This window comes from Accipiter gentilis, chromosome 5, assembly GCF_929443795.1.
Source record: "Accipiter gentilis chromosome 5, bAccGen1.1, whole genome shotgun sequence".
NCBI lineage: Eukaryota > Metazoa > Chordata > Aves > Accipitriformes > Accipitridae > Astur > Astur gentilis.
In genome coordinates, this window is record NC_064884.1 from 25,992,025 (window position 1) to 26,017,719 (window position 25,695).

At 39.9% G+C, this 25,695-nt stretch overlaps 1 protein-coding gene across 7 annotated transcripts in view; it reads right to left on the bottom strand.

The window, feature by feature from the left end:
- Positions 1–25,695, bottom strand: part of MAP7 (microtubule associated protein 7) — a 125,403-nt gene that overhangs the window by 49,792 nt on the left and 49,916 nt on the right. For all 7 annotated transcript variants that reach the window (XM_049799864.1, XM_049799859.1, XM_049799857.1 and 4 more), the window contains 2 exons: positions 6,400–6,468; positions 1,021–1,098 (listed from right to left, as the gene is read on the bottom strand). In XM_049799864.1, the coding sequence (XP_049655821.1) occupies positions 1,021–1,098; positions 6,400–6,468 (147 nt within the window). The remainder of the gene's footprint in view (positions 1–1,020; positions 1,099–6,399; positions 6,469–25,695) is intronic.

Genomic DNA, 25,695 nt, shown 5'->3' on the forward strand with positions numbered 1-25,695 from the left:
TTGAGCAAACCAAACCAAAGCTTTCCTTTTCCCCTCCAAAACAACCCTAGTGATTCATGCATGGCTAGTACAATGTTATAAGGTGCTGAAAAGAAGGAAGGATATTAATGCTATTAAGACCCAGATGGCAATAAATCATGGCTCTATAGGTTAGAAAAAGCAGCATAACTCTGGCCGGAGTTATGATACAGTTTTATAAACTTAGAGAAGCTAGAAAGTGGAAATAAAGTACTTCTGTTTCTCAAGCCATACGAACAATGTAGCATCCAAAGAAATCTTGGTGAACATGTAAAAAAATAAAAATAACAGAAAATACTTGTGGTCCCCAACCTCCCAATTGCCACAGAATGTTGTGGCAGCCAAACATATAAATAATTTTCAGAAAGCCATCAATTTTGCTTCACATAATTCTATAAATTGTCTCACCATGACACTCAGTATACTGCCCATCACTAGTGGCTTGTTAAGAAACCTTCACCTTCACTATTCACTTGAACAGTGCTATACATGCTCATGCACAGGTGACATTTTATAAGATATTGAGCACATCTATTTGACACCTACTAAAGGTTTTACCTGAAAGAAATCCAAGTTTATATAGAAAAATTCAAACCATACATTGGCAACATGTTCTGCAATTCTGTTTTATGGCAATAAAGGATGCATTCAACATATTAAGTAGTCTAATCTTAATTAGTAAAATATTTTAAAACTTCAAAATTCCATTTACACCAGTGAAGCTTCCTTGCATGATTTCAGAAATCAACCAATTTTTCATTCAGATTCACAAAAGTAATAGGTGTGTGACAGGTATAGTAATGATGAATCCCAGGCTGTGCATGAATTAAAAGATCTAATTTGAAGATGTAATAGTGTATCTAGAATGACATTATTGCATATCTAGCACAATCAGTTTGCTGAATGCTCCTAAAAGCAAACTGGCAAAAACATTGCTTGCAGATGATAGTGCATTAAAAGAAAAACAACAAAGAATAAAAACCAATACAGAGTAGGCCTTACCTAGCTGTTTTTCTCGTTCTTCTCTCCGTTCTCTAGCAAGCCGTTGCCTGTCATCAACCTTTAGTATTGTTGGATGATCTACAAATGGAGGGAGTGGGGAAAATCAGGCATATAGCATAAAATCAAATAGTACCATAAACAAGTTTTTAGGGGAATGACCATTAAACCACTCTAGTTATTCTACTTTCAAAACACATCACTTTTCCAGAAATCCATCTTATGAAAAAAAATGGAACAATTAAAAAAATATTAATACATTCTAATTATCAAGATGTAAAACACTCCCAAAGAACTAAGTTGTAACTCTAAATTCCAAGCAAGAGTACTGCCTGTGAAAACCCAGGAAGAAGTTTTGTTTTGTTTCCAAGCCTATAACAACTTGATTGCTTGAGAGCATTCTGACAAAATATTGTCTATTATTCTATAACCTCTCTCCAAACTGCATCCACAGGAAATTCTATTACAATGCAGCAACCTCTTCCCACCAATACTGCCTCAAAAAAACAATAATCCCTATTTCACAAGACCGAAGCAGCTCAGTACCCAAGCAAAACAGGCCACATCAAAACACTGTAGCAGTTCTGGTTGAGCTTCTGAAGATAGCATGGTATTGATCTCCACCGATGTTTGTGTGTGCATGTGTTAAAAGGTCTGGCAAACGCATTAAGACAGTGCATCACATGCATGGACTGGTATAATACCAGAGAAGTAAGATGCTAGTTTCCTCATCTGTCCTGGTAGACTGAAAGTTACCTACATGATTTTAAAAATATCTGCAACTGGCCACTTGGATTACAGCAACGGGACTAAGGATAATATGAAAAATCTGTGTCAGAGCCCAGGCTTGACTATAAAAATTCAGGCTGCTCAGTGAGTTCTCTGGAAGACAACAAAATGCTAAACAGCTAGCATCCTACTTCCAGCCTCAGCAGTGGAGCTGTTCCAGACAAAAAGGGAACAAAATCCAAGTTACCAATTCATCTCAGCATGCTGCAAAAACTAATTTCCTGCTCATCCTTAGCCTGTTCTGTTAAACCTGGAAAACCAGTAATTTTACGCTTTTTTTCACTAGCACTGAAAAAGTCTCCTTTGAATAAAAACACAAGTAAAAAAAAAAAAAAAAAACACCACAGAAAAATCAAAACGATTTCTGGGTATAAAGAAATGGTCTGATTTATTTTAGTATTGAGGGGAACTCAGTATTTAAGTATTTTAAGAAAAAGAAGTGTCTAGAATACCATCACCATGGAAGTGCACATAAAAACAAGACAACAGATCCTTTTCACTATTCAGTGCAAACACACAAGTAAGCAATTTGTACAAACATGTAAAGTCAGCCTATTTGTGTATAGACTGCATACCTATTATAAAAGTTACTGGCAAAACAATACAATGGGTCATAAAAATGATGTTAAAGATATTTGCAAAAATAAATCCCTGAAGTGAGGATGTGCTAGACAGATTTTGAATAGTTATTTGAATTAGACGAAAAATCAGTAATGCGCATTTCATACATCAGGATGACAGGATTTCTTGGATGAACAAGTTCACTGACGTCTAGCTTCAGTTTATTCTTGAACTCTCATCAGTGAAAAACTATCATCTCAACAAGCGTCAGAGACTACAGCCCCAATTAATGGCATTAATAGCAATGCAAAATAAGAGCTGCAAGGAGAAAACCCATTGCATAACTGATAGGAAGAGGAACATTCAAACATGATAGCCCCAGTGAAAGATGCAACAAGTGAACAAGTCACCAGCAAAGACAAAAGTAACCCATCACCCCGTTAGAGATCAAACCTTTAATGCTTGTTGAATAGCATACAGTGCTGCCATTTATGAAACTATGCCTAGCCATGCCATTGCATAGATTTGACTGATATAAGGTATAGATTGACATTTGGCTTATGTTAAGAATTGTGCTGACTTGCGTGCAGTCTCTTCAGCATGCATACACAGGTCAAAAGGGTAATAATATTCCTTCTCTCTTGTGGCTGGCACGCAAGATTCACAAAACATGAATTTCTGTAGCATGAGTAATTAGTGCTAGTGGAATAATGCACATCCAATATGATTCCCCTGGAAAACAAGGATTCCCTTCAAGGGCTGTCAGCAAAGTCAATGTAACATTGAGTTGACAGAGAATGATGAGACACTAGGGAATAACGTAAAATCCTGCTTCTTTCAGAATGTACTATTCTCCTTCCAGGCTTTTTTTTTTTCCTTTCTTGAGAGGATATTTTCCTATCTAGGAGAAGCAGCAATTCTTCAAAGAGGCAGGAGTGTTACATGGACAGGCAAACTGAAAAGGTCTCCCTTAAGAATTCCTAATTATAAGCAATGGAAGGAATAAAATAAATTTTTAAAGCTGCCCTCTGCCATTCTGTTTGAAGATATCCAATTATTTTTTTTTATCACACACCTGATAGCGTTCATGCACACACACAGCACCTCCTCCCAAGACCCCAGGATGCTAGAACAATCCTAAAGAATTCACATTAAGTTGCAGGCTATGCAGAGTGTGTCTTCAGTAACAAGCTGGTTTGCATGCATTTGGGATCACAAAGAGCTAAATCAATATTGGCACAAAGATGGGGATAACACCTTTGTAGCAGACCGGTATTACCTTTGCTCTACTAGAAGCTGGAGCATGCGTTACTGGTGCAGATCTTACACTGCTAATTAAAATGTCTTTTCTAAGCCTTGAAAATGATCCTTCATAGTTTGGCTAGAAGTCCAACCTCCAACAATTGCATTCTGAATCCATCTGATCTGCTGACACCCCCAGTATAAAGCTTCAATAGCTTCAAATTGTGGCAAAACAAGAAAGTTCACTGGGCCTGCTCCCCATTTTATTTCTCATGTCTCTGCTCATTAACAACCCATCAGGCAAACACCTGGGGGACTGGCATTTCTTCTTGTTCATTGGGAATACCAGGACAAACACACAAGGTACTTTGTACTCTCTCTTGCTTGTATTTGTCATCAGGCAATAGTTTTAAGTCGCTGCACAAGGAGATGGAAACATGTCATTTGCGATAAATCCTGCAAGAATTCCTTAGTTCATACAGAAATAATTGATAACTAGGCATATGCAAAGCCTTATAGAGAACACTCCAGGAAGACCCACACACTGCTGTAGAAGTTGCAGTCTGGTTATGACGTAATGCATGTGAACTCATGCTCAGCAACCTATTTCACTACCCTTACATAACATACAAATGCTTAATATTATGTCTGAGAGGGATGTTTGAGGATTAAATAAGCCATAGTTCTATAAAGAGGAAATTAATTTTGTACCTATTGCTGGAAATTAAGCCTCTAAACTACATATGAAAACAGTATTTTTCCATAAACTTACAACACTTACTGTGAGTTTGAAATTTTTTTAAGAATTTACTACTTCATTTAAAAGAGCTTAGGAGCCATGAATAGTATTTCACAGGAATTCAGCACTGAAATGTCAGTCGCTTCTGGTCCCTATTTACATTAACAAAATGAAAATGCAAGGTTTTCAAATTTTCTATATAATTAATCCTCACTGAACTCTTAAGCACAGTTGACATTTGTAGACATTAGGTTGTAATTTTGCTAAATTAGTAATTGTCACACATAGTACATATGGCCAGTTTCTGTGGCTCAGGTAACTATCAGCCACATTCGGTGTGACTTCAAAAGCCAGACCACTACCGTTCTTCATTTTGATCTATAATCCTCTCAACCTCTTCTCACAAATGGCTGCTTGCCTTCTGCCTTTAACTGCTAGGGTGCTAATTTCATATACTAAAGAAACTAAAAGGGATATCGAGTGGAAAACAACAGCCAGTTTGCATGTTAGTTCACAGGGGTGCTGTGGGGAGAAAGAAATGTATGCCACAACATTATTTGAAAAGATGCATTGCTTGGATCTCAAACTCTCTTTCCTTTGTCTAGCTCCCTTTGCACTGCCATGCACACATTCAGAGTTGCCTTGGACTCCTAATATTTGTTCAGCCTGTAGACACCTTCAAGACAATAATGACATTGTTTTTAGTGACAGCTGTCACTCCTACTGCAAACTCTCTGGCTTGGTTTTTAAGCAAAACAGTTTGACACAAGTTTCATATGCAGTCTAAAGAAAAAAAAAAAACAACAACAAACCCCAAACAAACAAAAACCAAGCCACCAGCTCTCAGGAACTCTCTCTTCAACATGGACTCTCACCAGCTGGGTGCAGAGCTAAACCCTGCACACATGCCTGTGCCCTCCCTCTCTCCAGCCACTGGAATTTTGTCTTCCTTTCAACACACCAGCATAGATGAAGGGAACATAGGAGCAGCTAGGATGCCCTCCTCAGAAATGAAAATCTGGATTAAACTACTGCAGGATAAAGTGGATATTGAACACTGTCCAATGCCAAGAGTTCTGGTTTTGCCATGGAAGTGGGTAACGTTACCTCCATTCTCTCCTCTTTTTCCCATTGCCTTTCTGATTGAGAGAGCAGCCATGAATGCTGCACTTTGTGCTGGATCCAGCACTGCCTGGCAGAAAATGCAGGGTGTGATCTGAGCATAGACAACACTGGGATTGCTTCCCTCTGGGGACATAGGCCAAAGGTACCCACTTTGGCGACAGAGAAGAATCTGTCAGTGCAGAACAGCGACTGAGCTGCCAAGCCTTCAAGGAGTTGAAAAGGGGGTGCTTACAGTGTGCCTAGTCCTCAGCAACACAAGCACCTATGCTTTCTCAGGCATCTAAAAAAGATCATTATTAACTGCATATTCTAAGCTTGGGTACCTGAATTGGAATACAGGCAGAATTTAGATATTTAAGTGCTCTTCTGGATCATGGTCTAAGCACGCAAGTGGAACAGACTCATGGCATCAAGGACTACATTAAGCATTTTAGTACATAGACTTTCAACTGTGTAAGTGAACAGTGAATTAAATCCACACAACGTACCAATCAGGTATGGTGAAGTAATGAGAAACTTCTGCCTGCTGCATAGAGTATATTACAGAACATGGCATGCTTTGTAATAAGTGAAGAAATGTCTGAACAGAAGCACATTTATTTAAAGCTGTGAATCTTTGCCTACAGCAGATAGTTCTCATGCAAGCACAGATGCACGTATAGTGGCTTCTGTTGCCTTATCTCACTTCCCAACCCTCATTCCTAATCTGTACTAAAATAAAGATTTTTTTTCAGTTTTTCTTCTTTGCAAACAATCAAAGATTCCAGCCTAACTAAATATGATCAGTCACTGATACCAGTTTTGACTGAAACAGTAAGACAGGTATAAGACCATCAAACATTTTAAAAGTTCCTAAAATGACAGCTGTTTTTCATACACGACTGAGGCAAACAGCCTTATGAGATGAAGCATATGGAATGGTGTACCTGCTTTAGTTCCAGTGTTGCTTTGTCCTGAAGTGACTTTCTTGTCTTGTATTTTAGAACCTTCAGCTGCTAAAATAAGTAAGAAAAGGAAAGAGATTAATTAACCATATTACTAAACAACAGCTCAACCACTTTATTATAATGCAACTTAAACATAGCCAAATTTCCTTTAAAACCAGACCGTTCTGGAATACCGCTTTAATACCATTCGACACCATTTTGCATAGAAAAAACCCTCAAGGTTACACAGAAAACATTGAAGCCACAATACAAGTTCCCCATCAAAGTTGAGAAAAGAGCCACAAAAAGATTTCATTTAAAATGAAAATGTTGTTTTTAACAAGGTGTATTTTTTTTCCCCCCATGCTATGCTAATGCTATACATGCAGCTAATTTTTCCTCTTTCTTCTCAGTGATGCTTTGGAAACCACTACTTCCAAAGGAACAGCAGCCTTTATTTTTTTTTATTTATTTTAAGTTTAATTTCCCTTGGAGGAAGCTGAATTAATCACACTGATAAAAGCAAGTTAGTGGGAATAACAGAATGAAACTGCAGAGTGACTTTGAAGAAGCAAACATTCAAATATGTTGCAATGTTTGGATGCAATGAGGAAACTGTGTTGCTAAAGGTGACTTGCAGATCCTAGGTTTCTAAAGGTATGGTACAAGATACTGATAAAACTTCATAGACTCTTTGCAAATTACTAACGTATCCATTTTGCAGAACTGAAGAGAGGACAATTTGTGACCTCAAAGAAATCTAATAGAGGAGATATTCCCATTATTTTCAGTAGACTTTTGATCAGGCCCTGTCACTCTATAAAGAGATAGTTCTAGGGCTCTGAATACCCTTTCAAGAACCCTTTATAAAGAAAACCCAAAAGATTCATTATTATACTTCAAATCACAACCATACCCTTGGCTCAGCATCTATTTATAATTAAAACCCAGGAAATAAGATGCCATCATTTTCTCAGCTTACTACTCATCTTCATGTCCAGCAGCTCTACTATAGGAGCGTTTAAGTCCAGAATACAGCAGTCTGGAAAGAGTCTGAAGACAGACTGTAAGAATTCTAAGAATGCTTCCACAAACAGATTGGAAATATTTGCAAGCAAGGAAAAAAAGACTGTTATATCAATAAAGCTTGGGGGAGGGAAGAAAACCCAAATTCATTTAAATTAAAATATCACTAGAAATTAAAGTTGGAAAAAACTGATTACTCCAGCTTTAAAAGCTAAACAGGCATTACTGTATTAGATCCACTTTAGAAAACATAATTTTAAAAGTTTTTTTCAGAACGCTCCAAGCAATTTCCTATGCTTGTCAGTTTTAGCAAAATACACTCAGGCCTTAGTGCCTCAGTGAATTCATTCCCTTCATGGCCTGACAAAAGTCTTTGTTTCCCCTTTAATTCCTTCCACAGGCATGTTCCAGGATGAATATAAAGGATAAAAAGGTTATCAGGAGGAACCTATATGACACTTAATGTACCTTTTTTGCAGGTGAGGGAAATAGAAAAAGTGTTTAGTGTTCAAGAGCAATGTTTTATGGAGAGCAGTGTTCAAAAAATTGCATCATCTCACAAAAAAAAAAGTGTGAAATTTTAAATAATTGTCAAAAAAGACACTCTCCACCCTGACAACTGTGTAAAGTCTCTTGTTATCAATAGAAATAACTACTGTTCAATATCTACTGTTAAAATATCAATTCAAAATCACAGTAAGAATTGTCAAACCTTAAAGGCAGCCCAACAAAAGATTTTAGTATTTTGCCATTTTAAAGGCCTCATGCAAAGGATTAGTTTACCTATAGGTAGACAGACTGATTTTTGGCAAGATAATCTGAGCAACACTGAACACTTGCATCTCCAGGCTTTGTAGGATTATCAAAACCCATAGTTTTTCCTCTCAATGTTTCAAATTGGTGGTACCAAGCCTGAAAAAAAGTGTTTTATTCACCAGAGTAAGTGCATTTAAATTCTTTATATCTTACTATGACCTTAACTTTGGGGTGTGGGGAGAGAAAAAAAACCCAGACTTTCCTCCTGCCTGGATCAGCCATTTAGAACATTCTCAGAAAAACTCCCACTGTAACGCAGGGGGAACCTACATCATGATTCCAATCAGCCTGGCCTACGGCATCACATAGAAGAGGAAACTGTTATAAAATAGTAAACTAATATCATTTCTGAGTATTAGCAAGAGCACTGATGTTCTAACAGCTTCAGCACAAGTTTGTTTGCAGATCTTATACAGTGCACGTGCATTATTTTCCTCAAGCATTGCACCACGGGATTATGCAATACTCCGTTAACTTCAGAATAATGGTTTAAATGCCATACAGATAATACGGTTGTAACAGAGCCTAGGTACACAGAGTAATATTTTTATTTTGTCCATATTTCTTCTTGTCTGACATTTCCTTGGAATATTTTGTGACACAATTTGAGTACATATTCATATGACCACTCATATGACAAGTGATGAAGAACAGATGGCACAATCATGAATTTTAATGATGCTGGATATCAAATAAGAATTGGCACAAATATTTAGTAACTAGTGTAGGTGTGCTCCCACATAAAATACCTCTTGCTCTAAGATACAAACATTAATCAGACAGCTAAACATCTAAAATACAAACTTAAATATTGACAACACTAGTTCCAGCAAGACTCAACCTAACACATGCCAGGAGAGACATCATTCAACTACCTAATACTAGTTCTGCTGCTTATCTTGAACCACTATGTTTACATGGAGGGAATAAAAGTTGCATAAAGAAGCGTTAGAAATAAGAGGATATTTTTCTGTAAAGCATTCTGGAAACTTAAAAGGCTGAAAACAGCCTGGGCAATAGCATAGATATACTGGGGAAGACAATCACAGAATCCAAGTTGCTGAGGCTGGAAGCGGATCTCCGGAGATCACCAGTCCATCCCCTCGGAATAAGGTGGGGTTGCCTTGAGCAGGCCATGCCCAGTTGGGTTTTGAATATCTCTAAGGATGGAGACTCCACAACTGCTCTGAGCAACCTGTGACAGTCTTTGACTACTTCACAGTAGACAAGTTTTTCTTACATCTAAATTGTATTTTCTGCATTTTAGTTTTGTGCCCATCATCTCCTGTCTTGTCACCATGTGCCACAAAGAGGAGCCTGGCTTTGTCTTTTATGCCACCCCATCAGGAATTTTCTAATATGTAGTTCTTCTGATATTTTTTTTTTCTGTTCTAGTATTTTTGATGTTGAACTGAAACACTAAGTGATTTGCCCAGAGCCACACAAGAACCGCACAGCCCACCCATCCCAGCTGAAAGAGAGCTTATATGGGTAAAGACTCCACCTCAACCTTACACTGATGGGAAAAGCTGTAAAGAGCTGCACCACCCCACCTTCACTTTGCAAGGACCTGTTTCAGTGAACGGTCTTCCAACAGCCATCCACAAATGAACTCTCCAAAGCAGGATGCTCTGGTCAGTTATTAACTTGCTCTTTGGCCTTCCTCCCCAGGTGAGATGCTATCTAACATCCATCCTCTTGGATAACACTTTCAGATAAGAAAGTCTGATGTAAAGCTTTGTCTAAGTGGGACCTACAAGGGCTTAAAAATATGAGACTTTACCTACCTATCCAGTGTGTGGATTTCAGAGACTGCATAGAAATCATCCACTGACTGAAGCACTGGCAGAATCAAAACCCTGTTTTCTTTCTAACACATCAATGCAACTATGTTATTGTGGTTGGAAGGCTCCCCCGTTTTTTAAAGGTAAAAGTATACATTTTAAAGTTAAAAGTAATTTTTAAATTGAGGTGGATTATCCATCTTACTTCAGCTATTCTTAAGTGCTCAGTGACTGGGTAGCAACTGATGGTGATAAGAGCATTAGCCTGGTGTAAGGATTAGTCTGAACTTACTACTTCTATCGACTAAAGCAATATCCCTATTACTATATAACTACAACTTTATGCTCAACATTATCTAATATATCATCCAAAGTCACTGATGTAAAAAGCTGCAGCAGCTCACTACAGGTTAGTGAAACTCCAATTTGACATGAGATGACCTTTGACAAAGATGCTTCAAGCTTGTGAAATAGTCTGCTTCAACTGCCAGAAATACAGATTCCTTAAAGAAGTCAAATACTTTCTCCCCTTAATTTTCAATGAGTTTTTCCTCACTCCTTTCATAAGACCCTGAGTGGGAATCAAAAAATACTTAGCTTCTCTCCCTCAGCTCTGCCACTACTATATGGCATACTATGAAATGGAAAACTAGACCTCAGTTTCTCTATCTGGAAGTGGGGGTGGTAGCAGGGGGCAGGGGAAGAGAGAGATGTACTGCTATTAAATACATACGCACTTGCAAACACTGAGCTCTGAACTAAAAACAGTTGCAGCACAGAATTAAGTATTTAAACATTCCAGAGGCAAAGCTGAAAGGGATGTGTAAGGCTGACCAGTGCTAGGGAAGATCTCCGTAGGTTCAGCTTTTCATTTTACTGTGAACCAAGGCAAGTGTGAAACTGGCAGGTTATTCCTAAAAAAGACTTTTTGTGACAGAAATTAATTCTATTCGCAAATCCATTACCAGTTCTGATCATGTTTATGTGGTCACATTCAGTCAGGTTTAATCAATGCTTCTATTATCAGGATGAGTACAAGCTCTAGAAGGACTGATAAGCAATTTTATATAGGATGTCAGTTTTACCCCATTTCTCATACAGCCATTATAATCACACTCAGTCACTTCCCACAGCAGCTAAGATTTCCTGTCCAGAGTATTGGTACCAAAGCCTACTTTCTGAAAGGGAAAAAACCTGCATTTTATAACAGCAAGAAGTACTTTTAAAAAGCTGTTCCATGATCAGTTTCTGTCAGATACACTGTAAGGTTATTAAAGACATTTTTTCTAAGGTGTTCCTCTTATTGTAAAGAAATCAGCTATCCAGCTTCTCCAAAGAAGGTCTGTGTGAGCAGAAATAGGAATTACTAGCAGTGGGAAGCAAAACAAGTGCAAAGAGAAATCCTATCTTAAAAGATGCACAGCTGAAGAAAAGTCTCGGAGGAAACCTTGAAAAAGGAGGACACTATAAGCTTTTAGTGCTTCTTTACCTGTCAAGTAAGCTCTGGTCAAGGTGACTGGCCTGAGAGACTAAGCAAGACAGCACATCCAATGGCAAAAGGCTGACTGAGAAGCAGAGCCCCTGGGAGGGTGCCCTAGAAAGCAGGAGGAACATTTGCCCAGACCCTGGAAAAGCTACAGAATACCAAGAAAATACTGAGCTGGATAGTGTCACACCAGCATTTTGACAGGCTTTAAAAACAAACAAACACAAGAGCTGTGCAGATTACAAGCATCTGCTTTTCAGACCGTGGCAAATCAAGTGCATATTTGCACAACATGAACCAGCTATCCCCAGTGAGGTGAGTGGCAAACCAGAGCCCCCACAGCAAGGCTGGAAACCTGAAAAGAAGATGTTAAAGCTCTGTTCAGTTGAGGAAGGACATCAGCCACAGAGCAGAGGCAGCTGTACTATCGGGTCTCTGCTTCCAGAAGTGGAATCTTCAACAGATGCAATGCAGTGGGAAGGAACATTTGGGGACCACAAGCAAAAGATGGTGCTTGGACCCGTATCAAGGTCAGGACATGCACAGCAGCCCCATAGAACTGCACCCTAGCAAAAAAAGGGTCTGAAAAGGGGAACTGTACAAGGGCTGCACAGCTGTGGATGAGAGCACAAACACAGGTAAACCCCAGGCATGCAGACAGCTATGTGTGCCTGACAGTTCAGATATGCCTCTGGGCAATAGGTGCACTAAGCAGCAAAGAGGAGTTACCACCTTCCAGTTTCTTGCTCTAATTCCACAAAAGTGAGAGACAGAAGTATTGAAAAACAGCCAGGAGAACAAAAGTAGCAGCTGGAACAGAGGAGGAGGGACTAAAGGGGGAAAAAAAAATAATCTAGCTACTCTGTCCCTGCCACTTTTCACCTAATCCTCCCATTTGACTGAACAGCTACTTAACTGTCAAAGAGTGCTGGGGGTATGTGTTGGGAGATAGAGAAGGCATCAAAAGTGACAACTGGAACAAACTAGTACCTCAGTCAAAAACTGTTGCTAATACATAGCAGAGGAAATCCAGCATTAAACTGGGAAATTTAGAACAGTTGTAACTGAGAACTGCTACATTCTTTACTCATTTACTCCAATTCTGGTACCTCCAATTACTTTCTTATGAACACTGCTCAAAAAAAAAAACCACACAAAAAAACCAACCAAACAAAAGACCACTCTTTAGTTCACATGCTTATTTTATATAGCATTTTATGTCCAACATGCACAATGTAAAAATGCATAGTTTGAACTAGTCAGAATTAAGTCGAGAACAGAGCCTCCTAGGACTGCATAAGCAAGAATGAAGAAGTGGGGCTATCCTAGGCAGTTTTATCTAGCTACTGGGAACGGCAGCTGGCTAGCACACCAATCAAATCAGAGGTATTGCTGTGCTGGGTGGAGTGTATTGAAAGTGCAGATACAGGTCAAAGCTGACAGTTTATTAGCTTAAATGCAGAACCACATTAAGACCAAAATCCTGAATACCTGACTTGGAAAAAGAATCTGAGCATTCAGTAACTGCCTGTTCAATTCTAAAGCAATGGCACTTAACTTTAAGACTCAAGAGTCTCTCTAATGGCTAAACTGGAGTGTTTATCCTACTAACAATTTCATGTAAGCCACAATCCAGGGGATGGGTACAGGGAAAACAAAGTTCAACATGAATAAAAGCCTTCCCACTGCTTGTGACTTTTGCCTCTTCTTACATCCACAGCTTATGAGTAAGACTTCGGTAATATGTACACATGCAAAAGCTACTCTGTATTTACTGTAAAATATATCTTGCAAGTCTTTAGCAGTTCTTACTCTTTGTATTATCAAGTGTCCATATATATACATAGTCAAACAATATACTAAGTAATATTTTAGTGCCATTTATTGCTCTAGAGTAAAGTACTGCAGTCATTCCATACTTGCACATAAATAGGTCTGAAAGTCCTATGGCTGGCCAAAAATTACCAAGACGCGTGCAGCTCAGCTGACAGATAAAAAGGTAAAAGCCAAGCAGCTGGATGTTTAACATTAAAATCTTCAGAGTAAGTCAGGGCAAAGTTATGATCTGCTCCCCTCATCAGAAAAGTGGGAGGCAATAAGTCTTAAAAAATACACCACCACCACGCTCCCTCCCTTGTTAAAGACTATAATTTTCACAAAATCCACTTGTCAATAACAACTGTGAAACTACCCCTCAAGAAGAGCTTGGGGAGAAGCGGCCTGGCAATCTGTTCCAGCACAGCTGGAGACATTTTCTGGTATGGTTGCACTGTACTTGAAGTTGGACTGACCTTGGATAGACCAACTTCCTTACACTGCTGCTTCTACTAGCTGTGTCTGAGCTGAACACTGAGTCAAGGCTACTCCTTGCTTTCATTTATTCACTGTGTGAGCACACTTTGGAGCCCTAATCTTGTTCAGGACGTGATGTGCTTTTTCATGATATTACGATAAACCAGTGCTTTAAGTGTACCAAAATTACACAGTTACCAGTGCTATCTTTGCTTTTGTAAGCTCTCATGCACACATACATACAAGTTAACAAAGTAAAGTCCTTCAAAACAAGATAGCAAGAAAATTCTTACTTTCAACTAACACATGCTTCAATACGACCTTGCCGAGAAGCATGGAAATGGATCAAGCAGAGACATCCAAACACAAAAGCTTGAACACAAAACCAAATAATTTCCTTTTCTTATAACCGAAATTCATTTGAATGTACTGCAAAGAACAACTGTGTCCGAGATATTTACTCTGACACTTGAACGATGCAGGAACACAGGACCTAAGCATCAGCATTTTATTCATATAGAACACCTCCTCCTTTTCTCCTCTGCAACAACAACTTAAAACTTCCCTTCCCTCGGGAAGTAGTAAGTGGTGGCTTGTAAGTTGCTGCTGGCCTCCAAAGAGCAAGTAGCCTGCCAGCAATCGGCTCCTATCCACAGACCATTCTGAAGCAAACTTCATCCTTTGAAAACTTTGCTGCACAGCCCTTCCTATGCGGCAGATGTGCTGTCCTAGTAGCCAGCAGATGCTCCCTGAGCAGTTGCTGAGGACAAGAGCAAAACAACACAGTAAGAAACCCCTACTCTCAGTCACTATGGACAAAGAGCTTCCTGGTGTCTCTGGGAAGGCTCGGAGACCGGTTCAATGTGGAGTTCAGCTGGGAGGCCCAGAGCAGTGCTGGGGGTGAGCTCAGAAATCAAGATTTTTTAGCAGAACAGGATGCAAAACCAAGGGAAACATCCAGGGATGGGTGGACTGTAGGACTGAGTGATAGGTTGCAGGAGGGACAAGAAGAGAATCAGAGGATTCCAATTGTAAGAGAGGCCTGCATTACATTAACATGCATTTCGCAGCAGCTTAGTCACAAGACATGAGCTTTTTAGGGAAGGGTGGAACCAAGACACTCATGGCACACTGGCTTTCTTTCACGTTAATCCTTTGGGGAAGAGCATGCAGATAGGAACAGAACTGAAGCATCAGGATAGAAAGTCTACACTCTGCACACTGTCAAGTCCCCTCTACTCCACCCAAAAAACCCCAAGCCACCTTAAAAGCCCTGGTGTAGATGGGTCATAATGAGACACTAGAAAGATTTCCCTAACAGACCTACCACTTCAGAAGAAAAATGGAAACAGATCCAAACCAACATCCTCAGGCTTATTAATTTAAATGCTTCAGAAAACTGTTAGCAAAATCACAGAATGGTTTGCATTGTAACAGACCTTAAAGACCATCCAGTTCCAACCCCTCTGCCATGGGCAGGGACACCTTCCACTAAGACCAGGTTGCTCAAAGCCCCATCCAACTTGGTCTTGAACACTGCCAGGGATGGGGCATCCACAACTTCTCTGGGCAACCTCTTCCAGTGCCTCACCACCCTCACAGTAAAGAATTTCTTCCTTACACCTAATCAAAATCTACCCTCTTTCAGTTTAAAACCATTACCTATCATCCTATCATTACACTCCTTGATAAGGACTCCCTCCCCATCTTTCCTGTAGGCCCCCTTTAGGTACTGGAAGGCTGCTATAAGGTCTCCCTGGAGCCTTTTCTTCTGCAGGCTAAACAACCTCAACTCTCTCAGCCTGTCTTCATAGGGGAGGGGCTCCAGACCCCAATCATCTCTGTGGTCCTCCTCTGGACCCGCTCCAAGAGGTCCATGTCTGTCTTATGTTGGGGGCCCCAGAGCTGAACACAGCACTCCAGGTGGGGTCTCATGAGAGCTGAGTAGAGGGGCAGAATCACCTCCCTCGACCTGCTGGTCACGCTCCTCTTGATGCAGCCCAGAACGAGACTGGCTTTCTGGGCTGCAAACACACACTGCTGGCTCATTTTCAGTCTTTCATCCACTAATACCCGCCAGTCCTTCTCCTCAGGACTGCTCTCAATCCACTCATCGCCCAGCCTGTATTTGTGCTTGGGATTGCCCTGACCCATGTGCAGGACCTTGCACTTGGCCTTGTTGAAGTTCATGAGGCTCTCATGGGCCCACCTCCTAAACTGTCAAGGTCCCCTTAGATGGCATCCTTTCCCTTTATGATGGATAGTAGCTTAGCCACTTCATCTGCCAGTTCCCTCAGGACCCGCAGATGCATCTCATCAGGTACCATGGCCTTGTGCACCTTCAGGTTCCTTAGCTGGTCTCAAACCTGATCTTTTCCTACAGTAGGTGGTTCTTCATTCTCCCAGTCCCTGCCTTTGCTTTCTGCAACTTGGGTGGTGTGGCTGGAGCACTTGCAGGTGAAGACTGAGGCAAAAAAGTCATTGAGTACCTCAGCCCTCTCCACGTCCCAGGTAACCAGGTCTCCCGTTTCCTTCTGGAGAGGGCCCACATTTTCTCTAGTTTTCCTCTTATCACCAACCTACCTGTAGAAGCTTTTCTTGTTGCCCTTGACATCCCTGGCCAGATTGAATTCTATCAGGGCTTTAGCTTTTCTGACCTGATCCCTGGCTGCTCACACAATTTCTCTGTATTCCTCCCAGGCTACCTGTCCCTGACTCCATCCTCTCTAGGCTTCCTTTTTGTCTGTCATTTTTGCCGGACTTCCTCTTTGTTGGGATGCAAGGCTCCTGAGCTTGTAGGAGGTGATCCTTGAATATTAACCAGCTTTCTTGGGCCACCCTTCCCTTCAGGGCTTTATCATGGGTATGGTTATACCATCTGAGCTCCAATCAAATCCTTTTGTAACAAAATGTTCTGATTAGCAACGCTGATAAAATCATTTTTAAAATATTTACAAAGTTCTGCCTATTACTACAGCAGTGAGGCAGTAACGACTGTGATGTGTAGGAATTCTCTAAAAGGCTTAGATCTAACGCATTCCAGTAAAACTAAGATCTACATTTCCATTTTGAAAGAATAAAGAGATGTGCCTAATTTTGGTTAGGTGTCTCCTGTTAAGGGAAATAGGTCAAAGGAACTGTTGACAGAACTCAGGTGAAGCAAAGACTACTTCCAGACTATAGAACAGTTTGCTATTTTTAGTAGAGGTAATACAGGTCTTCACAATTTCAGATATAAGCGGTTTGAAATTTCCATCATTAGCAAATGGAAAATGCCTATTCTTTTAAAGTCTAAACAGTAGTACTTACACAATACATTTGCAAGTTAGAGGTTTGGCTCAGAACAGTGACGGAACATCTATATTTCATTTCTACTCATTGAAACAGTAAAGCAAAGCAAAGTTCATGCCTTAAACACACCTATGAATAATTTTACATTAAAATATTTTCAATTCTTAGAAGTTAAAGCTGAAGTACATCTTTTCATACTTCCAAAACTGTGGAACTCAAGGGTCTGGTTTGCAAATATAAATAAATTAAAAAGACACCAAGCTGCAGTGACCATCCCAGTTCTTTTTGCTCTTGAACTTATCACAGAAGTCTACCATCAGAGTTGCCATACAGAGAGCACTGTTGCTACTGTTCTTAGAAATGAACACTAATCAGCATTAGTGTTTACTACTCATGAAATAGTATAGAAGTTGCCATTGTTTTCATCATATTGTAGACTAGGAAGATAAACAGATGATTTAAAACTGTCACAGCTAATTCAGCACTAAATTGTGAAACACTAAAAACAGAAGCATAAGTAGATTTCTTTGGAAACAATCCACAGACGTAAAACTGGATTACACAAATAACTACAGGGAAAGGGACAAATTTTTTTAGATTAAAATTGTGTAACTGCTCTATTGGGAGGTGCATATTTATAAAAGATTACTTTTGGCTGACTATGTTGGCTTTAAAAAGCATTGCATCCTAAAATATTAAATAAAGTAGGAGAACATACTAAACTGAGTGCCTTTGTAGGGAGAGCCCTTATGCTGCTAAGTGTCTCTTAAAGATGATAAAAGAAACACAAAAACCATAACAGCATTTACAAAAAAGCTGACATAGTATTTCTTCTGGATAATTATATTGCCTCATCTGACTGCAATATAAAACAATGATATCAACATAAAAGAACCACTGGATAAAAGGTCCCTGTTATCTGCTGAAAAAGCCTGTGCTGTGAAGCAGTGGTTCTGCAGCTGATCAGAAGGCTGGCAAGCCCAGCCAGATACTGAAGAGATACATGAAAGGAAGTTTTTAATTACACATCACCAAAATAAAAGCTGAAATGCCACCACCTGAGGGCATGCAGGGCAACCTCAGTTCCAGATACCCAGCATTTCATGCTGTGCAGCCTTAGGCCAGGTGCTCTTCAAACACCAAGACTAGGCAACATGCAACCTGCAGTGATTTATTTGTGACCCTATTGCTCAAGGGCAAAACACTTTCAGACAAGGTGCAAAAGTACCCGCTGCCTCTCCTCCTCAGACTTTTGACTGCTGCAGGTAGCATTTGCTACTAGGATGTCAGACAGATCCCCACATCCAGGACCTGTGTCAGTGTATTATAATAGTTGTACATGGAAGGTCACCTCAGAGATTATGAAATGGAGCACCTTACATTTTTGTAGCTGAAAAACTTTTCTGGACTTCAACTAGAGAGCTTGCTCCAAACTATAAGGTAATGCCTGCGAGTATTTCCAGGTCACAATGAAGCTTGTACCTGCCACTGAGATCTGGAGAATTAGGCACAGACTAGCCTGCTTTCAATATCACACTGATACCAAGGTCAGATTGCTTGAGCTGGGGAAAGCAACTTGAGTATTCATTATTTGATATCCCTGTTCAGAGGGCACAATGATCAAAACATATTTCAGCCTTTGAGCTCTACAAAAACACAGATAGCAACCGTAGTAAAGTTACTATGGGGATGGAAAGAAGGGGAAAATGGATACTTTGCTATATATTTATCTATTAAAGCAATTTGATCTTGAGATCTAAACATTTTTAAAACCAAGGCAATCTCTTTGCTATCAGCTTTGCAATAAGAGAAGGTAATGATTTCCTTCCACCAAAAGTAAAAAGTAGAATAAAACAAAACATTCTTTTGATGCAATATGTATTTTTAACTAAAATGAATATGTAACAAAATGAACAATACCTACGGAATAATCTAGGAGACTCCCACAAGCTCCCAGACCAACACAGTGCTTTCTTCTTACCAGCCCACTGACATACACAAGCCATCGCATCCCTACTGAGCTCAGTGCATACCCATGCTTTTCTCTATGCCTTCAACTCTTCCCAAATTTGTTCAGGCTGCACTAGTCTGACAGGACTTAATGCCACGTGCACTGAGGTTCATAGCTACCATCCCAGTGACTTCACATTTAAGATACAGAACAGGCCTGGAACAGTGGTACTTCTGCCATGGCAACATACTTATCATTCAAAAGCAAGGCACAACAGTTTTTGTCTCACAGTAATTAATCCATTTCTACAGTAACAGAGTGATCCTGTTGCCATAGGGGGACATCCTTATATACGCATACCATATTCAGGTGCAGGCACAGGTGCCCTGTGTAAGAGCAAACACTTGTTGTCTTTACTGACATCTCAGACTGCTGAGCTTTGCTCTTGACAGGTGAGGTTTAGACCATGGAAGCAAGGTGAGGCTTTGGAACTGCTTTTTTCTATAGGGAGCAAGTTCAGATAGGTACTGGCTTTCTGGACATTATACAGAAGAGATATTTCAGCAGCTTATTTTTCTGCTTTAATGATCTGTCTCCACTCTGTGTGTAACCGCAGGCATACTCTAAATTCGAGGGTGCTTCTAGCATTTCTGCCTCTCCCCAAGAAGGTCTGCAAGTGTTTTAGAGAGGCATAAAACACTGCAAAAGTGAAGTGATAGAAACTTTGTAAGCAGAAGAATGTTCAAGAATAGGACTATTCCCCTTCAAAATCTTCTTTCTAGATAGGTTACTCTGCATTGTCACCTTACACAACTATGCAAGTGAGACCTACAGCACAGCTGTCCCACTGCATTACTTTTAGGACACATTGACCAGCTCCCTTACCTTCTGGGTAGTGAGATCTTATCAAATCTTTTACCAAAGAATCAGTATAAATAAGGATGTTCAAAAGACAGGAAGGGAGGATGTAGGGAAAAAAAGAAGTAGTAGCATTGTTTAACCCTCACAGTCTAAGGCATTTAGTGCTCAATGCAAAGGAGCATGGAGTAAAATTGACTATAATTGGCTATAGAAGCCGCAGAGATTTCTGCAAGATAAAGCTTCTTCAATAATGAAGTACCACAACCTTGTTTACTATGGAAGAAGTTCATTGATATGTGTGTTTCATCTCCTTACTCAGCACCCTGAGCTAACTCATGTACTGAAAGTAGAAGAGCTTTGTCAACACCAGACTTGAACACAGGAGCTCATCCTGGCTGAAAAGCCAAGTTAAGCATTCCACTGAGATAGCTACACTGCTCCTGGTACTTAGCTATCTTCACACAACACCACATCAGGCCACTTGGATTTATGCCTCGGACATCTGCTGGGAGTTCTCTTCCAGAGAGGGGTAAATTCTAGACCACCTGCAATTTAGTGGGACCAATACAAGTAACATAGGTAACTGTTCCACTGCTGCAGTTTCTTGGGCAAGCTCTGCAAAATTTGTGAGCTGCAGAGATGTTCAGAGTCCTCCTTCCAGCCTTAGAAAAATAAAACAGGAATAATGCCTGCCAGTCGCTATAGCAACAAAAATCTCTCAACTAAAGACAGCAGGAAGATTCACAGAAGCCAGGCTATGTTTATATAACCTACTCTGTGCAGACAATTATTTCCGAAACAGTTAAACCTACAAAGACTGCATGCTGTTATTTGGCAATTAAGTTCCTGGATGCACACATTAAGCCATTACTCTAATCAAGAGTACATTCACCTAAGGAAAACTGGTAGTTTTCTGCTAGCCTACCTCTACTTCACTAGAAGAGATGCTGTAAATACTAGAAGGGATGCTGTAACTACTTAGAGTGAGTGCAACACTCCATTTTCTAATTATTCTCCTATTCTTTATATAAGAGATATATCCTATTACTGTAAGCTAAATAAAACAAGCATTTAATGTGGTGCAAAATGCATATATTCAGAAACAGTGAAGCAAAAAGGAATGCTTCCTACCATCGCTGGGCAGGGAACAAAGCTGAAACACTGACTTCAGAAAATATATTTCTGTTGCATGACTTATCCTTAACCACTTTAATCACTGTCAAAAATAAAAACTGTGCCCGGACTACCCTGTCATATTTAAGGAGGCACAAGACAAATACAGTTACTACCAGTCAAGAGCTCAACTAAATTCTCAAGACACCATTTACTGGAAAACTTCTCTTTCAAAGTGAACATCATAGGAAACTGGAAAATTCTATTTTCAATTCAGGGATCAGTTCTTTACTGATATCCAGCTGCCAGGAAACAGGACTTCCTGAGGAGTAAGGTATTGCTTGGCATAAGGGCAGGAGACTAATAGCTAATTACAGCATGGCATATGCAGAACTGAGGCTGCACAAACAACCTTAATTATTTCTAAGCTCCATGTCTTTGGGAAAACTATATAAATGAATATGTGTTTAGAAAGGCCAAGTTATATATTTGAACAGGAAGGTACTCACATACAATCTTTAAATAACACTAACGTTTACTTTTGAAGTCTCTTTAATATGAACACATCAAATGGTTACTAGAGAACTTTGGCCTTCACGTTATAAGAATAACTAATCACTTCAGGTACGCTAACAAAACCAAAGTATGTTTTTCCCCAGGTTCTTTCTGGGATCTTAGGCTGAGTGCCACACCACTAAAAAGTGGAGTTTATCTTTATATGCTGCTGTGTGTCCCTCCCCCACCCACTCCCACCCCCTGTGATGTGCATAAGCTTTTTAAAAAAGCAAAACTTGTTTCTCTATAGAATCGCCACAGGCAGTTGAATTCTCTTAGACACAGCCTCAGGCTACTCTATTGGCAGCACATTTGCCCTAAGTCCAGTACTATGGCAGCTCTTTATACATTCTAAAAGCAAAAATCATTCCACGTCCATGCAGGTTTTCTTTTAGTTCCTTAAGCATTGGTGTCATTGCTTGGTAGCTATCTCAGTGATTGCATTGCCTGACTACCATAATTTACAGCTCTTAGCCTTTGGACATATAAATTTCACTTTTTTTTTTCCCCTCCAGTCTTCAGGGAAACGTTTTGTCTCTGACTGACTAGCTTTTATTTTAAGCACATTCCATGATTTCAAAACCAGTCTGAGATGATCCAGCCATATTCAGGTTTTAACAACCACTGAAAATTAAGTCTTCTAGAGAAATAACATATAAGAATGGGTTGCTACAGAAATAAATCAAACCCAACATTTCTTAGTCTACTTTTGCAACAGAAGCAACAAAAATCTTACCTTACCTCATCCCATTGCTTTTAGTCCGATATACATAGGTAGTCTGTCTATCCACCAAATCAAAGACAGTGTTAAAAAAAAAAAAGTATTATCATCATTGTATTTGGTGCCTTAGTTACCCAGGGAAAATCCACCATGGTGCTTGTTGGATTGTGTCTAACAGACAGAACAAAGAATGTGATGTTAAACTTTTTGCTTTGTTCTTCAGATCTAGTTTTTTATTGTTTTGTAAGGATGACATGACAGAATATGTAATGTAAAGCACTGCATCATGGTGTAATCAAAAGAAATCTATTTAATACTAAGTTTTAAGTATTCAGGAATAAAAAACAAACCCAGAAGTTATTTTAAACCAAAACCCTCAAGCGTTCAGTATTTTGCAACAAGTGCCTCTCAGTCTTGACACTAAGACTTGCACAAATCTTTGTATTTGGACTAATATTTCTAGTAACTAAACTACAAACTGTTTGAAATCCCAGAAGATTATTAGACACTGACCTAGAAAAAAGTTGCAATGAAATTTCCATTAAGCTCTATCTTCACCACTTTAGGTATGCAGTACTGCTGAGATAAATCAAAGCCTGACTTCATTCACAGTTGCTTAGCCTTACTGATGAGAGGGGCTGTTAAGAGTGCAATCACATCCTTAATTATTTGATAGTATGTACATACATAGGTACTATTTGATAGTATGTGCATGCTTGGTATTAAACCAAGCTGCATGGGCAAGTTTCACTCTGAGATTTCCTAACTTTTCAGTGCTTAAAGTTAACAAGAAGCTTTCATTACATACTGACGTATATCAGTCACCTAAAATTAAAAACGTATAAGCATAAAAAATATGTAACTTTACACACCACCACCGCTCCCCACCCTCCCCACCCAATTATCAAATCAGTTCAGGAAATCTTGATGCTGTATTCTCTGGGATAACAGAAACTGATTTGGCAGACTTAGCCACTCTGCCACTAGATGGGGAGAACATGTTTTGCCAGTATTTCCCATTCCTTTCCACCAGCTGCACTCCTGCTCCCCTGTCCCCTATCGAACCTCATCCTTTGCTCCTTTCCTGATCTTACATCCCCCTCTGTACCTCTTCAGGCACTGTCTCAACCTCCCTCTTGTTCCTGAACCTGCTACCCTGGAACTCTCTTCTCCTGCCTCTCTACTTTTTACCCTTGTAGTATTCTGGCTAGCGTTGTTCCAACCCAAACACCTCCTCCCCCCCACCTCTCTCCAGTGGCATCAGATCACTTTTCCTGCACACCCAGCAGCAGGTACCTGGGCAGCACAGGAGGAGAGCAAGTCTCTATGCTTGTAGTTGGTGTGCCTAGTGCCAAAGCAGCCTGGGAAAGAAAGTCCCACTCAGTCCCAGGAGCTCTGGGGAAGAGTGTGCTCACTCATTCTGTGGGGACAGTGAATCATGTGAACACCGATGAGTCCAAAGCATGTGAGAGGGAAGGCTGCTGCCTCAGTTCAGCCAAAAAAACTGGACAGAAACGTAGCACTCAAATGCTGAATGCATCCCTATCAGCCCTATGAGCTAACTGTGACTTTTTATGTGGCTAATTTGGATGGCTTTTCACAGGGACGGGGGGAGGCATAGCTCTAAAAGCAAATTCATACTGTTCCAATTTCAGATCTTTCCTTTAAAGCCTGGTGGCCTTAAGCCATCCCTACAAGACTGATATTAAGATTTTTTTCAAGAAGCAAAAGTCCCCATTACTTTCCCATGCCTCATTCTTCAGCAATTGGTCCATTTGCTGAAGATGAACAAAATAAAAAAATGAGGGAGAGAACCTGGCAAAAGAGAAATAGAGGCCAAATCATTTAAATGTAGTAAAGTTATAAAGAGACTGAAACAAGGCTCTTTTAATGGGAAATGTTATGCAACCTTAATTATTTGCCATCTGCCTTGTAAAATTCAAATCAAGCATGAGAAGGATAAAATTCTCACTTGGGGTTATTTTATTATGCAAAACATCTTGATTTTACAACAACATCACTGAAATGCTTCATGGATTACAGCTCTTTAATTCACAGTGAGTGGTTTTCTCTTTATTGTGGATGGAGAAAACAAAGAATTTAGACCTCTCAGCCACAAACTTCATTGCAGCAGCCTAACCATGACAGCCTGGTACTAACAAAAATGAAACAAATACCACTCTCTGATAGCAGAACTAAACATTTAATTTCATGAAGGGAATTTGAATTTGCCCCCAGAAACAGTGAGAACATGTTAACCATATTTATGTAGTAGTTGGGTCCCTGCCTTGAAAGATTAAATGTTTTACAAGGATTGCTAGACTAAACAATAGTATACCATGTATATCTCCAGAGCTTTTCATAGAACATGTTCTTGGTGCTGATTCTTTTGTTTGGTCAACCAAAATAGAGAAAAAAATGGACTGTCAAATAAGAGTGTTTGTTGCAAGTGACTTAACTACATCACCGCAATACTTCAAAATCCAATCTATTGCTTGTAGTGTATATTAAATATTCCACTTCAGCACAGAAAAAAGAAGCATCATATCAAAATACATACATTACAAAAACGGTAGGGACCGCCCCCTCCCCCCCCCCCCCCCAAAAAAAAAAAAGGGATGAGCAACATAATGCTGAAATCATAGCATCTGACTCCACACAGCAATGCGTCCTTCACCATGTTTGAGTCATCTTTCTGAAAGCCTAGGCAGGCTGTGCTAATGACTGGTAGCCAGTGGTAACAGGTCCAGTAACTTCAGACAGGGTGATGAGGCTTCCCCTCTTTACCTTTAATAGGAGAGATGGGGATGGAAAAGTGTTTACGACTGTTTCACCTTCAGGCAAGTCACTCAAGTGCTGTCCAGCTCTCCCCTTTGCTCAGGGAGACAGCAGTTGAGAGGCTGGTTGCCAGAGCCATTAAGTTTTCTTGTGTGCAACCACTGAACAGAACTGGCTCCACACCATACCAACAATGCAACGGTTCTCACAAATTACCTTCAGTATCCCCATACAATTTGCTGGCTTGACTAAATACTATAAAGTTTTTGCTTATATGGGAGACAGACACCAGGTTTGGTTACACAACATTCGGAGCCACATAGATCAGTTACTGCTGGCATCAGGCCAGGTACTAACTGCTTCCCCAGCTCCCTGTATTGCACTGGTGGAAATTATTTTTAAGGATGCAAATGGCCTTACCTATAAGGCTATTCTTTGAGCCTTGCCCTTTTGATTGCCATTCCACAGGGAGACAGAGACTCATCAAATCTGCTTCAATCCTTCATAGAAGTACTTTTGGTCACAAAGGACTGTAATACAGACTCAAAATGACAAACTCGCTGAGATTACACACTAGCAGAGTCCCACTAGAATCTCAAACAAGGCTTTTATAATTAATGGA